General features: G+C 35.7%; 1 protein-coding gene across 5 annotated transcripts; it reads right to left on the reverse strand.

The window, feature by feature from the left end:
• Nucleotides 1–282: 282 nt before the first annotated feature.
• Nucleotides 283–14,842, reverse strand: LOC142615702 (uncharacterized). Of its 5 annotated transcripts, none has more exons than XM_075788462.1 (9): nucleotides 14,339–14,842; nucleotides 13,541–13,729; nucleotides 10,921–11,013; nucleotides 10,634–10,816; nucleotides 10,451–10,553; nucleotides 10,160–10,345; nucleotides 2,936–5,391; nucleotides 1,656–2,245; nucleotides 283–860 (listed from the first exon to the last, which is right to left on the reverse strand). In XM_075788462.1, the coding sequence occupies exons 1-9, from the start codon at nucleotides 14,570–14,572 to the stop codon at nucleotides 695–697; spliced, it is 4,200 nt and encodes a 1,399-aa protein (XP_075644577.1). In that variant the 5' UTR covers nucleotides 14,573–14,842; the 3' UTR covers nucleotides 283–694. The 5 variants fall into 5 exon arrangements, with proteins under 5 accessions (XP_075644577.1, XP_075644578.1, XP_075644580.1 ...); XM_075788463.1 differs by having other exon boundaries at nucleotides 283–886; XM_075788465.1 differs by having other exon boundaries at nucleotides 1,613–2,245.
• Nucleotides 14,843–16,185: the final 1,343 nt, after the last annotated feature.

The following is a 16,185-nucleotide window of genomic DNA, read 5'->3' on the forward strand; positions in this document are numbered from 1 at the left end:
GACGTAAATAATTTATAAGTACTTGCGTAAAATACAAAATTAAAAAAAGAAGTTTATTTTCAAATTGAAATAGGTGGTAATGCCATTCTGAATTTTGAACTTATCCATTGTTTCCTTAATTAGGTAAAGTACCATTGTTTCGTACCACACAAAATGATTTTCAGTAACAATGACAGTACAAGTGAAGTAAATAACTAAATTATATCGTTTTTTTCAGAGCTCCCCCACCCCCCCCCCCCTTCAGTATCTCTCCAGCACCCAAAAAAAAAAAGGTTAAAAGAGTAAACCAATGGGGAATCTGTCACCTAAACTGAAAATTTATCTTTTACGATGTTAATGATACACTGTTAACATCTTAGACAAGAGTTGGTAAAAAGAAATCTACTACACAGTGAGCATATGAATCAAAAGCCCTATTACATTGTGTGAAAGAAAATCCTGACAGAACAGATTTGTAACAGAGTAAAATCCTAAGTTCTATGCCTAAGGTAGTTCCTACTTTCAGTGGGGTTACAATGTATCTAAAGCCTAAAATGAAATGCTAACCGCCGAGTCCTGCATCACCCTTCACCCTGCAGCACCCTTCACTGGCCTGCTGTGTCGTACCCTTGAAAACAGAACAAATACTTCGTATTGTAAATACAGGCACCAGGCAAGTATGCACAGATTTTCCCATCAGAAATGCATTGAATATTCATCTAATCAAATAATCAAATTCTTCCTCAATCATTGCGCCCCTGGTTTGGAAATGGGAGGGTTTCTCATCATAGTTTCTCTCACTATCATTCCCTCCCTGGTTTGGAAATGCAAGACGCGGGAAATCCTCTACTTTTAACAGATAGTTCGTCTGGGTCACCGATCTGTTAAATAATCAATTCAAAGCCCCCTGTTAAGATAATAAAATTGAGAGCATCACAAAACAATCCCAGTGAAATAATAGGAAGAAATTGATAAAAATATAAAAGAACTAGCATAAGTTATAAGACATTAATACTAAATTTCAGGCACATGATACATAGTAGATATAAATATTACATATAATATCATCTAAAAATATTTTAAACATAAATTTTATCACATATAATAATAAATTTAATAGGTATATAATAAATGGTTCCCCACAACCCTGATGAATTTCAGAAAATAACACCAAAAAGAAAAAAGTGGAGAGCTCCGCAAAACTAGTTGATTTAGAATGCGTTTGGTTGGGTGGAAAAGTAAACAGATAGAGGTTGGAGAGAAAATGAAAGATGAATTAAAATTTTCTCTTGTATGGTAGAGTAGAAAAGCAAAAGGAGAAAATGAGAGGTGATCGATAGGGACCCATCATTTTTATTTTTCCCAACATGGGAGGAAAAAAAGGAGAGAAAGTCTTACAAAGGTGATTTGACAATCATATCCCTTTAGCTCAAAGACATAATACAAGATGTTTTTCAATCTTATTTACATTTCTTTCCTCTTAACTTTTTGAATTTCCTAAACAAAAAAAAAAGCCTTAAGAAAAAATTGAAAAGCATTGACCCATATTGATAGGTGAACCAGAAATTAACTATATATATATATATATATATATATTTGATGCAGTTACGACTTCATGCGTTTTAGTAAGTACCATTTTAAATTGTTAGTTATTTTGGAGAAAACAGACCAACTACCTCCCAAGGTGAGGTGATGAGGGTTGATCTGGTGAAGACCGTTGAGCTGAGACACCATGAATCTCAAATGCCCCACTCAGTCGGCTTCCATCATTTAGTTGTGAAACTTCATTCACACCTGAGAGGCCCACAGGTCCAAGAGACCCAAACTCAAGCTGTTCGGCATGTGATCCATAGCCAGCATTCTGATCATAAGGACACAGCATGACAAGAGGTGGAGGAATAGTAGGTCCATTTGATGCCACCCCACTGGGGTTCATGGTTGGTAGAGGATACATGCCATATGTCACATTGGAAGGACTACTCTGTGCAGAGTTTGAGCGGACTGGACCATTCTGAGACTGGTGTGAAGGAAATGAGTCTCGTCTATGTGAACCCCAAGGCCTGTCAGTTCGGCTCTCACTTGCCGCCAACCGGTCTGATCTTGAGTTTGGCTTTTCAGCTTGGGTACGGCTGTGGCTGCGCCCAGCAGCACGTGACTTTGAATTAATGTTCCAGTTCCCTTCTCTATCACCATGGTGGTCACTTCTATCATAGTTGTAATTCCCTCGTCTGGCACCAGTCGATTGTCGGTCCCGAGCAGAAAGCTTCTGAAGTACATAAAATAACAAATTTAAATATCCACATAATAGCCATATCAAACTAAATATTATTAGAAAAATTTCAGTACATTGATATGAAATTGACCCAACTGAGGATTTGTAGCCACTATTGACCACAAACAACCATTAACAGAAACTAGCATTTCAAAACACACATATTCATACATAATGACTTCTGGATTATATACTGCATACAATTTCTGGGCATTAAGAATATGAGAAGAGGAACCAGTCTGTTACAGCTAATAAAAATGAAACACCTAGGATTTAAAGTCATCACCTATGGCACCACCATGGAATTTGAGTGAACAACAAAGATAGCGCTAAGATAAATGATTTCAAATTAAATAAGCATAAACTACTTCTGTAAGGTTCTTAAACACTCCCACATTTTTATAATCCTAACCACAGGACTTCATGATAAAGGATTAGGGGACAGTACGTGTGTAGGAAAATCTCTCCAACTAGGGAGCTGCAGAAACAGTACTGTCAACATCATGTACAAAAATATCCACAAAACATGCCTGTCAAGTTGAAAGGGGAAAAAACTCCCAAATTCCAATTCTACAGTTTTATGCCTATCTAGTTGTACTCAAAAGATCCAATATAAAGGACTGAAAATTTTAAAAACAAAGAAACTGCTTAACATTTTGTTAGGGTAGTGAAAATTATTCTCACAGGATTTGGCAGGTAGGTCCCAGTCCCACTTCGATATCTGGGAATTTCATCACCATAACGTGGGAAAACAGCAGCAGGTCTATTTGAAACGGATTGGAGAGGAGCAACAGGAACGAAACGAGGGCCATAACTCATAAGCTGCGTTAAGAGATTCACATTTGAAAGAGGTCTTCCTGGGCCATCTGATGGGAAACGGCCATGTAAATAGACGGGAGGCACCATAACAGGTGAAGGATAAATCAGAGGTGCAGGATATCGTGAGTTTTGGCAAGACCGCCCATATTGCAAATTTTGCCAATGGCTAGCAAAGTCACTGTTAAGAATATCAGACTTGTGCTCCGATGGCTCAATGGGAACAGTGCTTCTCACAGAATTAGTACTTAAAACTTCATGCAAATCAAGTCCCTCAGATGGATCAAAATTTTGACTAGAATCACTGTTATCCAACCCCTCTTCCCCACTGAATTGGCTCATCGATGTATCAGAAGTTCCTGCCTCAGTAGGGAAATTGTACACTGGAAGCATTGTAACAAAAGGAACTGGTGGCCCAGTGGGATAAAAGAAGGTAGGAACACCAGAACCATCTGGATTTCTTTGTCGTGAACCAGGACCTAAGAGCATTGGAGCAATGGGTATCAATGACTCTGATCCACTTGTTTGAGCTGATTCGAATCCAGGTACTTGATGCCTTGTAACATGTAAAGCAGCAACAGATTGAGCTCCTGTGCTTCTTTCTGCCAGTTCAGAACCCATAGTGGACTGTAGATTCCAGTCCCCGTTGTCATCATCTCCCTGAGTGGAGGAATGCTCAGACGTGCTCTTACCTTTCACCACGATGGTAGATGGTAGTACAGAAGCAGCAGTTCTCCTACCCCGTTTTTCCCTGGTCAATTTTGAGACCTTTACCGATGACCCTTCAAAAGAACTCTCAGAAGAGGTTTTACTTTTCACAGAACTAGGGGTTGCAGAAGGCCCTCTCAAACTTGAAGTTCTGTCATCATGATAAACCTCATTCCCTCTGTTATCTTGATACTGCAAAGTATCCACATGATCATCCCTCATTGAACCTTGGTTTTCTTTTGTAATCTTCTGTTGATTTCTTGTAGAGCTGCTAGAACCAACATTGCGAAATGAAGGATCAAACTTATGACTAGCTGAAGTTGATTGTAGCTTGTCGTCTGACTGAAGCATTTCAAAACTTCCATTATCAAGATCAAACTCACCAGTAGAGCCCCTGTCCTGCTCATGCCAGAAATCATTGTCAGACTCCCCCAGGCTCATTTCCACTGACCCAAAATTTTCATTAACAGGTTCAATTGAATCTTCAGGATTTGAGGTCAATCCCATGCCAGGGAAATAGTGAGCTATTGGGGAAGAAAATCCTTGTGGAAACTGCATATTTATGCCCCAAGGAGTCTCAATCAGTGGGAAATTTGTGGGAACCATTCCACTCAGATTTCTCTGAGCATATTCCATTGGCGCTAGAACGGAAGATGGGATGGGAAATTGACCTGACGCCAAATTCAATGGAAGATGAACCTGTCCATTAAAATTATGAGTTGTGGAAGATGCCATCATGTTCACAAGATCTTGCTCCTCCTGATGCATTCCTTGTGCCCCCATAACAGAAGCAAACTCCTCACCCATGGCACCCGAGCCTGTCTCTTCATGGTAACTATTGGAACCGCAATTTGAATCAGCAGCAGCATCTAGACTCTGACGGGACGAGATGTGCCTAACAGATGCAGGATCCTCAGTTCTAATGCCATGGCTTGCCAAAATATCCGATTCCTGGTTTTTCCTCCTGCTATTATCAAACCTTGCAGAAGTTTGGCTTTTCCCACTTTCTAGACCTCTGTTACGCCTTCCCTGAGAAGAAACTTCACCATATGTATCAGTAAGCTCAGGGCTAGAACGTGTCCTTGCAAAGAGAAACTTCTTCTGTATATCATTGACCAAGTTATCAGGTCTGGAAATTCTCTGAACTTTATCCACAAGTTTACCTTGATTGGAACTAATTTCCCACCTAATCTGTTCAGAGACCCTTGAGTTTTTTGGGTTGCCATAACTCTTTTGGCTTTGAGTACGAGAGACTGTAGAAACATCACTGGTTCTAGAAGAACTTTCCAGGGAATGATTACCATGCTGAGAGGAAACACTTCCTGAACCTCGTGTCCCACCGACTTGAGTTTCATGACCAGAGACAATATCATTCCTTTGGCTACTTGAATTGCTCCTTAAACTCTCGGACACATGTAACTGGTCTGGGGGCAACAATCTCAAGTGCCATAAGTCATTCCTTGGTGCATCAGGACGATGGCCACTACCATGTCTGTCCCAAGTGTTAAAAAAGAACTGATTTACTTCAAAAAATAGGTCTTCTTTAGGGCAATCAAGTAATCTTGCCAGTCTTTTAGCCCCGAATGCAAAAGCACTGCGTATCCTAAAGAAATTCCCTGGATAATAATACATAAATTATCATGTTCATAAAAAGAGCTAAAAGGTGTCAGCCAAAAAATAATAATAATCACTAACAATGCCAATCAGACAGTGCAAAATCAGCCAACAAAACAATGTAAGCAAAGAAAAAGCAGTAAAAGGAATTGATAAAATAAAATTTACACCAAGAGTTTGAACCCCATCAATGGGGTCTTTGTGTGCCTCTGAGACCTCTGAGTGTGTAACTCACTAGAAAGTGCATACATATGCAGAGCAGGCATACATAAAAATTTTCATAGTTTTATAATCTTCTTCCATTCAGATTTACATTGTCCAACTCCTCAATCCTAATAACTTGTACTAGTAACTGCCTGCACAGTCAGATTACTTATCATATTAACTGATTCGCATCTCACATATAATGCAGGTGACATCAATGAGTGTGACAAAGAGAGGATTATAGATATTAGATTATTAATCTTTTTGACAATGACAAAATCTTTCATAAATTATGGTGTTTGCAACTAGGCACACAAGTCTTGTAAGCAATGATGTAAACAGCCCAAGATAATTGTGCTGTAAACTAAAATGCAACATATTAGAACAAAATTGTAATACCCCGCATATTTTTTTATTTGAAGTTATTATTAAGTTTTATTTTAAATATAATTATTGGGCCATAAGTATTATTTTAGTGATAACTGCAGCCTGCTACCCCACTAAGCCCACATCTCTAATACAAACTACAGGGTAGAGGAAGAGATAGTCAGGGTTTTATCTAAGAGACTAAGAGGTGTTTTCCTTGGAGTTAGAGCACATACAATTGAAGAGACAATTAGATTGTTCAAGGTAAGATTTCTCTCCTTTAGAAACAAAGAATTAAAAGTTTATAAGGTTATCTTGGAATCAGTTGTGATGTTAGATTGTTCAGAAGTTGGATTTTGGTCCTAAAATTCTATTTATATTTTTTTACAGATAGATATTGCTGCTGTGTATCTATGAACAAAAGCATCACAATTTCGTTCTCATTAGGATATATATATATATATATATATATATATATATATATATATATATATATATATATATGTTCCTAGATTGAACCACGGTATTGCAAGGAATCCGTGATTTGGCTTAAGTCTTCCGTCGGATTTGTAAATATAATATATATATATAATAAGTCAAAGATGCGGCCATTGTATTCATTGCCATTGGGAGATATACTGCCCATCCTTTCACTGAGATTATGCTATCAAACCATTTTGAGGTTATATATAAAAGTTGAGATTGGCTTTTGTGGGAGTATGGTTCTCACGTTGTTCTCTATGTCTCTAGAACAAGCCATGGATTACAAATTTCTATTCAAGTATATGGCTCTTGTATTTTCTTTGGGGTTTTATATTAAATCCTAGGTCAATGATATTTTTGGCTACTGCCTTCCTTATGGCAATATGAGTTTCGATTAATGCAATGGAATATTATTGGTTAGAGCATCATTGGTTAGAGAAACTTTAATTTAGTGCTAAAAGAGTTATTAATTCAGCAAAGTATAATCCTAGTGAGTCCATTTGTATAGTTCTATAAGCTTTATATTTTGTAGAAGATATTAAGTATATTTCCATGATTGATTATAGGTCCTATTTGAGAGTATTTTGAGACTATTTGGAGGGTGTTTCAGCTGGACTTTCAGAGTGATTCAAATGCAGTAAGTAATTATGCATAATATGCATAAGTTTTCTCCATTAGGTTCTTAGAAGTTAAAAGTTTTCCAAAATTTTGTATTTCAAACTTATATTTTTTAAAGTTCATCAAAAGTATTTTTGCATCATTGAAGGAGGAATTTCGACTATTAAATAATGTTTTAAAGAGAAATTTCGAATTTTAAATAACGTTTTGAATGCCCAAATCTCATTTAAAAGATGATTTCTAAACTAAACTATTTTCCGAAAATAATTGAGTTTCAAAGCAAGCTTTCTAAATAGGTTCTTGTTCTCTGAATTCGTTACAACCAAGTGATTTCAAAGTCATATTCCTATTCTCCAAATGATATTTAAAATGTTTCTTTTAGCAAATTGAATTCTCAGATTTACTCAAGAATTGTAATATATTTATATAAACTCCTCAGTTTCTACTTGTTTCCCAAGAGAGTCAAGCATCCTTTGATTTATGTTCTATTCGATATTGTGATCTTTGATATGCCTCTGTGTTTGAAATAAATGTTAATATCAAGTAAATTATTATATTTTGTATAAACTCTGCTTTTGGTGATATGTGACTCAATTTAAGTGTTTTTTTTTTTAGAATTGATCAGATTTACGTGTAAATCCACTCACAGGATTTATGTAAGAATATGTGTTGATCCCTCACCAGCAGGGGTTAGATGTTGGTATCCGCTCACAGGATTGTATGTGAGAATATGTGATGTGTATATGTGACACTGTGCTCTGATCAATTATATGTATGTGTTTTCTAATGATTTTGAGATGTGATTACATATGTATTAAGTGATTCATTATATGTTTTGGAATAATTATTTTTGATATCATCGAATGGGTTTGTGAAGAATCAAAATACTCGTGCCTTACTTGACTCTATTCCGTTGTGTATTCTGTATAATTACTTACTAGATGTGTGGCTCACCCCATCAATTACTATTTTCAAATTAAAGTGTAGTTGGAAATATAGAACCTTTGGATCGCTTTGTGAGGTGCAAGGTAGAGTGTGGAAGTTGTAGGCGACTTCAATATTACTTGAAGACTCATAGAATTTTAGTTACTTTTGTTTTGTAGTTCACATTTTATATCGCACAGATTATTTTCAATTTGTGGAGTTTAGATTTTTGTAAGAGGTTTTTTAAGAGTATTGTTTCTTTGGAGTTCTAATTTATTTTGGATTAATTATGTTTATTGAGATATATAAGTTCAGCAAGTTAGTCATGCATTTAAATTCATGTTCCATGGATTTGGGTCGTGACAAAAATACTACGTATTTTCTCAATGAAGGTATCCCTCACTAGTTGGACTACCTCCCTTGCGAATGCATACTTAGTGTTTTTTTGGCATTGGATTATAAGCCAGTTTTTTTGTTTTTAGCTTTTATGTACAGCTTTTTAAATCCTCACTTTTTCTTACTTTTCTCACATTTTCAAATTACAAACACTAAATAAGTTGTTCCCAAACGAACAGTTAGAAGATTTGGTTGAAAGAGCTGCTCTGGTGCAATTACACAACCAACAGACTAATGTAACAAGTCTGAAATCAGTGAATTATGCGTGCATAGTCACTTCTAAAAGCTTCAATTTTTTAATTCTTTATTTTTTAGTGAACTTTCACAAATCCTATTTCTTCCCCAGGAGATCTATGCAAAAACACTTTTTCTATTGGGAGGATGAATGTTTTCAAAATTCAAGAGCTATGAAGCTTTCTTTTATGGTTTGTGTGATGCAACATTCTCCTAGGTGTGATGCCAAAGAACCCTAGGTGTGATGATTAGGAAGTCTAGGTGTGATGCCTAGAATTTATGTTTTAACTTTATTTTATTATTCACGGTTACCGTTCAGAACACTATTCATAGCAACCCAAACCTGATTCTTCTCCTTTGTTTCATCCCCAAACCCTACTAATCCTTGTCCCCTTTAGAAACCCTATAATTCCTATTATTTTCTAGCCTATTCCCCACCAAACCCTAACCCCAAACCCTCAAAACATAAGTGTTACCAGATCTGCCCCAGAAGTTCTAAATCAAGTTTTGTTTGTTCCCCTTGTCCTACATCAACAAACATTCTACACAAAAAAAAAAAACAAAATTTAATAATGAAAATATCAATACTGAGATTAGAAAACTTGCAACCAACTAATTCAAAAAAAATGAAGTTCTTAGATGCCCATTCAGAATTGAGCCGCTACACCCTTTCACTTTTTTTTTTTTTTAATTTAAAAAAAAAACATTAGAAAAATATCAAAAAGTAGTTCACTCAGTTAAGTTGGTAGAACAATATATAATCATGGAAACCAACAAAAGTTAGAAATCAAGTTATCTAACAAAATCCGTATATAGCAACTACAAAGCCATATAGAAAAGAGAATCATTTAAACCCACCAACAACAGCAGACTTATTTATATATTTAAGTTCGCCTAACAAACTAATAAGATTCCACCCCAAATTTCAAAGTTCATTTCAACTTTACATTTCCTAGTACAATTTTTAAAATTGAAATAAAAATAACTAAAAGATGTGAAGTAACGATATATGAATTCACATTTCAAATACAATTGTAAAATTACTTCCATATTACAAGTTATTTATGAATCTACACTTGGATATCAAATCAAACAAATTTAAGCCCACAAGAAACCAGCCTACATGCAGCAGATGTTACATATAAACCTCTTTGCTGCTCATTCAAGATATTTCCAAAACTCACTAAACCACAAGCACAATTTTCATCAATGAAACGGTTCTAAGTAGGTAGTTAGTATATAGAGTTCATGACTAGTAGATATAATAGACCAAAATAACCTATGTATATTTTGCACAAGCAAATCAATCAACCTTCAAAACATCTCAAAGGTCAGCACACCGCAGAATAAAGAAAGATATTAAATTCATAAATTCAATGATCCAGCAGCAAATTATAATCAACAAACTGTAGATGTCCTACCAGAGGAATGAACAAACATAGTTTCCATACAAAAAGAAACAACTCAAAAAGACAACGAAGACATCTTAAGAGCAGTTAATTGGATGTGTATACATAACCACTCCAAGGTTTAGAATATATCTACCTTTACTGACACTACGCCCAAGATTGTTGTTTATACGCAACGGATCAATAACATTAAAATGTTTGGAAACAAAGGGTTGCCCCTGATTTTCTTGATCACCAGGGAGAACAGCATATGCTGTGCTACAAGCATCTAGAAACGATTTGCTGAGTAGTAACTCTCCACCATCTTTTCGAGGAGATTCAGCTGCAAATATTCCAGATAAAGATAATTTGTTGGAAAACATTGGGAAAATCTGGGTTCACTATATTGAATATTTAGAAAAGAACCTTCCAAGCAACTTATACATACCTGTTACATCTGGAAGTGAACTAATGGGTACAGGACCCCATAGGCTAACACAAAAATTGTCCCAATCAAACTTACTAAAGAACTCCAAAAAACGGTAGAGGACCTGCACGTGCAAAGTAAAAACTTCCAGATGGATGGATGTAGAAATACAACAAATAAAATACAGAATCTACTCGTAGTCACCTCAAGTGGTCCAGCAAAGGAATTATTGAAGACATGAAATATGTAAAGAACCAAGGTTTCCAAGGCATAAGTTGAGATAAGCCCATGGTGAGCACCCAGGATCCGGCTTTCATAATAACACCAAGCCTTGATCAATATAATGCTACGCTTGAATAAATGATTTTGGTTTATCAAATTATCAACCTAAAGAACCAAAAACTACAAATCAGTGAAGAAACCACAAACATCATCACAGTATTTTTCATGAAGAAAAAAATTGTGCAGAGTTCTGAAAATTAAGTACTCACCTCCTCAAGGAAGCAAAGAGTGCACAACCCTCCAAGCTGGTTGAATGATATGTCTACCACGATATTTTCCACAAGACATTTTATTATCTTCACCTAAAAATATATGAAGAAACAATACCAAAAGCTAAATACAAATATATGACAAAACAATACAGAAAGCTAAACACTATGAGTAAAATCCCAGAGCAAAAATACAAAATAATAATAATAATAATAATGCATATTATATGTTATAAGGAACATAATCTAAAGCTATATGGAAATAATAATAATAATAATAATAACAATAAATAACAACCAACGACAACACTAATTCAGGAAATAATAGCATGTACTAAGTAAGAAAGCTTACCAATTCATGAAAATCCAGAAAATAGCTTATTGGGCCAATAATCATTAACTATATATATATATATATACACACACACAATCATCAATCCATGCCATAAGAGGTTAGGCATTGGTGTACTAGCATGTGTCTTCCATTAAAAGTGATAGGTCACAGGTTCTAGTCTAGGAATCAGCCTCTCCAAAAAAAAAAAAATTTTTTGAGGGTAAGGCTGCCTACCATGGCCTCTCCCAGACCCCACAAAAGTGGGAGCTTTGTGCAATAGGTACAATTCTTGTTTTATTCCCAAGGAACATAAAGTGATATGCATCCTAAAACTAAAGTCAATGGGTTGGGAGCTTAAGGATTCACTGTTGACTTGGAAATTAAAAGAGAAGGCCTCAATTATATTCTCTTGACCGTTGATCTTTTGTTTCTTGATTTTTGCCCCCATAGTACATCCCCAATGTACTCGGCTTGGCAATTTCTTTATTATTATTAATAATATTCTTACGTTATTTATCAAAAAAAAATTATATTCTCTTAGTTAAATCATGTAATTATAGATATTGCAGGTGAGCTGATACGTATGAAAAAGCATATCAATTGTCCTCAGGTTGTCCCAAACGTCTGAATATGCCCAATAATGATGGGTCTCCAAATATGAATCCATTCATTCCCTAGTTGCTAATAAATGATAAAGTTACAGATTACCCCATCACAGGATATGGCAACAAGGAAATTCGTGAAAAATTCGGACACTACACGACGGGGACATAGCAATTAAATAATATATTTATATATTTTTGAGAATATTTTATGTTTAGTTATGGAAAAAGAAAAAGTAAAGTAGAATACTAGAATATTGCAAACTATTATTTAGGTAAAAAAAAGAAGCAAATTTCTCCATTTTATAGACCAGCATGTTGGGAAGAAAATGTTGGGGCGGGGGAAGCAATTGCAAATTGCCAGCACATGGCCAAGGTTGGTAACATTTGGACTGTCCATCCTCCCTCCATCATTTTACTTTTTCCGCATTAGGTACATACAAACCAAAACCATAAACAAAAAGAAAACAGCAGGCCAAAGCTACCTCCATCACTCAACTCAAAAAAGGGGAGGGGCATCCTTCCAAATACACTCAACAACAACCTCCAAGAAAACACTGGGGATCAGGGGTCCTTCAATGAGGAGTGATTGTTGAAGAGCGGACAAGCACCAAGGAGTTTGCCGATAAGCTTCAAGCAAGATCAAGTGAGAGAGGGAGAGAGAAGATTGAGTGGTGGAATTTTTTTTTCTTATACTTTTTTTAAAAAATTTTCGTGTTCCATGTTGAGACCATAGCCTGATGGTATCCAAAATAAAAAGTTTTTTTTCCCTCCCGAAATGCATGCAAGCATTTCCCTAGTGTATAATGTTCAACAGACACGCTAGGAATTTTGTCATTTCTGTGCTTCTGAGTGTTCCCATTTCTCAAAATTTTGCGATTGTTAATTCCATAAGCTATGTAGCACAGATTCAGGAAGCACAAAATAAGCTTCTATGAATGGATTACTTAGACTATACTACCAATAATCCTCTGCAATCATAAATTAATTATGCATTTCACTTACCAAGAAAACGGAAAGGAAGAGAAGTTTGATTAGACATCTAAAATGTATAATTGCATCATCTCAGTGTTACACTCGCACACTAAAAAAGGGTTAAGATCGAACCCTATATATAAACAATGTTGGTTTTCTTAATGGTGGGAGATGGCACATTTGCTGCCACAGCTTCTGGGGCTATCGCTGATGCCTAATGGATACGTTTGAGGCTCCACTGTTTCCCCAAATAATTCTCTGCTAGTCTATAATCATTATTCCTACAACAATTTTTCTTGTTCACTTTACATATAAATTCAGAAGTCAATTCTACAAGTTTGAGTTATCATTAGAATGCAAAAATTTTATTTGCATCGATAAATTCAGATAAGCAACCATCACATCATTTTACACACACAAATATATATATATATATATATATATATATATATATATTTACATATATGAGTGTTATTTTATTTTATGATTGTGCACCGTATTCTTTGATAAAATATGCAGGCAGACTAGGAAAATCCTTCCTTTCTATAGCCAACTTAATTTCATAAACATCTCAAATTGAAAATTATACAATACGCTTTTAATGGAATTGGCAATAAAGTCAAAACCTTAAAAAGTAGGCACTAAAAAACACGATGAGACAGAAGATCCAATAATTGTAAAGACATTAAGAATACTGAGAGGGACATACTTCTGCCTGAATGTACTGAACCTCTTTAACATGGAATTCAGCGTTCTCATTCTTTTCCTCATTCTCCAGCATATCACGGACTTGATGAGCCCATGATTCCTTCATATTTTGGTTCTTACTGAAGGCTGTTAAGTCAATGTCTCCATCAGGCAAATAAGTCTTGAGGGGCACCGACCCAAAAGTGAACACCTGCAGACAAAGATCATTATTTGAAGTGACGGTAACGAGGAACAACATAAAAAATGAAAGTGCACGTGTTTCTACTCTGCTAAAAGAAAAAACAGCAATGCATATCACACAACCACTAGCATATGTCCACATCTACTTAAAAAGGGTTGTACCCAGCTCCCACTTTTGCAGGGTTTCAGAAAGGTGATTCGTAGGAGCCTTACCCAAATTATTAATTTTTATTTATTTAAAGAGACTGAATTCGAAACTAGAAAAATGTGACATTTCACCTTTTTTTTTCCCCACGAATTCAGTTCCACAATTGCAGTCAATCAAAAGTCAAATTAACATCCATCTCCAAATACTACTTCAGAGTCCTCAGATAAAATCATTTGATGGATTCTCTCCCCTAGTTGTCTTTATTGCCTTGAGGCAATCACTGGTCAAGATGCATTCATTACTTTTTCAAATTTTATATCTTTTTCAAATGCTAACTTATCCATCTCAAAATTCTTACTCAACCATACAAGCATTATTAATTTACACAAAAGTATAAAATAAGTTTTTTTTTTTTTTAATAAAAAAGCTAACAAATTAGTCAACAATGCATTTGGGGCAAGTAAGTAGTACCTCACAAGGGAAGCATTTACGGATGAGGCGTTGGACGTAATGGGCGACAGCATTTCTGCGGCCTTCAGAAGGCGAGTTAGGCTGAATGCAAGCAATAAGCTTTGTAGTCCTCTCCTCGGCCTTCAACCATCGGTCTGAATCACCATCACCCAGCACTCGCATCACAGACCCGGCTTCATTCGGCAGCAGGCCGTTTGGCAATAGCCCACTTCCTGTCTCATCATGTTCGCCCATGCAACCAACCCTGAAGCCTTTTCTCTCTCTCTCTCTCTCTCTCTCAAAACCCCAAACTCTTTTGAGGAAAAAATACAATACAAATTGACAACAGGTTTTTTACTTATACAAAAACAAACAATGGTTAGTACTGTAAAGACAACCAAATATATGGGGAAAGATCATTAAAAAAAAATTGAAAATCTACAAGCTAAAAATCCAAACCCTAGATGAAGAAGAAGATTAGTAATTGATAAATCGGAAGAATGGTTGTTGAGGTGTCGTCGAATCAATAATAAATATGAGAAGTTAATTAAAGGGTGGAGCGAGGGAGAGAGAGAGTGTGGAGGAGAGAGAGAGGTTTATTTGCGAATGTTAAAAGATTAGAAGGAGTTGGGGTGGGGGGGGGGGGGGGGATCAAAGAATTTAGGTTTTGTTTGTTAGAGAATAAGGGTTGATTGAGGAGCGATGATACAGATACAGGTGGTGGTTTATGTGCATTTGAAGAAGAAGGGAGTAGTGTGGTGTGTTTGAAATGAGAAATTTATTGGGACGGAATGAAAGGATGGATGATGGATTACAGAAGCTGTGTGTTGTCTTGTGAGAGAGAGGGAGAGAGAGGGTGCAAGGGCATTGGTAATTATTAAAACAATTAAATATCATGAAAAATGATTTGCTCTTTCTACCTAATGGGCCTTTAATGGGCTTTTTTTTTTTTTTTTTTAAGATATCGGGTTCATGATCTGCATGTGTATGAATTGGAAGGTAATGTGGATGATAATTAATAGTCCGTTTCGGTTGAGAGGGAGAAAGAGGGTAGAATAGAGTAAATCAAAATAGATTTGACTTAAAATTAGTCTATTTTTAACTAACTCTACTCTACTTCTCATCTATCTCCATTCAATCCAAACAAGCCCTAAAGAAATATATACCTCTTTTGGATTTGAAGATTTTGTTCCCATTATAAATGGAGTAATGCTGCTGCATGCATTTTATGAAAAAAAAAAATGCTATTGCATTCATAATAATTTTCACTATTTGCCACATAGTTAAGTTGGCAAATTTTTTGTTTTTTTGTTTTTGTTTTTACATTTGAACTCACAATTAACATAACTTTTTACTTGCTATTAATAACTTTCTATTTCTGTAGTTTTCAATGGCCTCAAACATCAATCAAACAAACAAAATGCTCTTACGAGCTAGAAAAGATACGTATCTGTGGTGTCCACATATGACTCTTGCCTCAAAATTCTCTGGTTGGCTTTCGCCTTTGTCTCAATTTCTTCTAGTTTGGGTGGCTTACGCCTCTGTCTTAATCTCTTCTGTTCTGGGTGTCTAAGTGTACATGTTCAATCCCGAGAAGGATATGTACTCAAATTCTGGTGTCCTCTGTTTTGGTATCAAAAGTTCTTAAGAACTTGTGTTTGCATGTTCAATTCCTGAACGATATGTGCACAAAGCTTAATGTCTTCTTATGGTGATGGTAATCTCTCTATAAGCTTGGTGAAGAACTTGCTCAAGGAGTTTCCCAAACATTCTGGGGCTTTCGTGTAGTTTCTAATCTCCAAGGGGCAAATCTTATGCATATCTTGGTTCACTAAGGAGTTCTCTATATTCTCTAGATTTCTTGAGGG

This window comes from Castanea sativa, chromosome 11 (genome assembly GCF_040712315.1).
Source record: "Castanea sativa cultivar Marrone di Chiusa Pesio chromosome 11, ASM4071231v1".
In the NCBI taxonomy this organism is placed as follows: domain Eukaryota; kingdom Viridiplantae; phylum Streptophyta; class Magnoliopsida; order Fagales; family Fagaceae; genus Castanea; species Castanea sativa.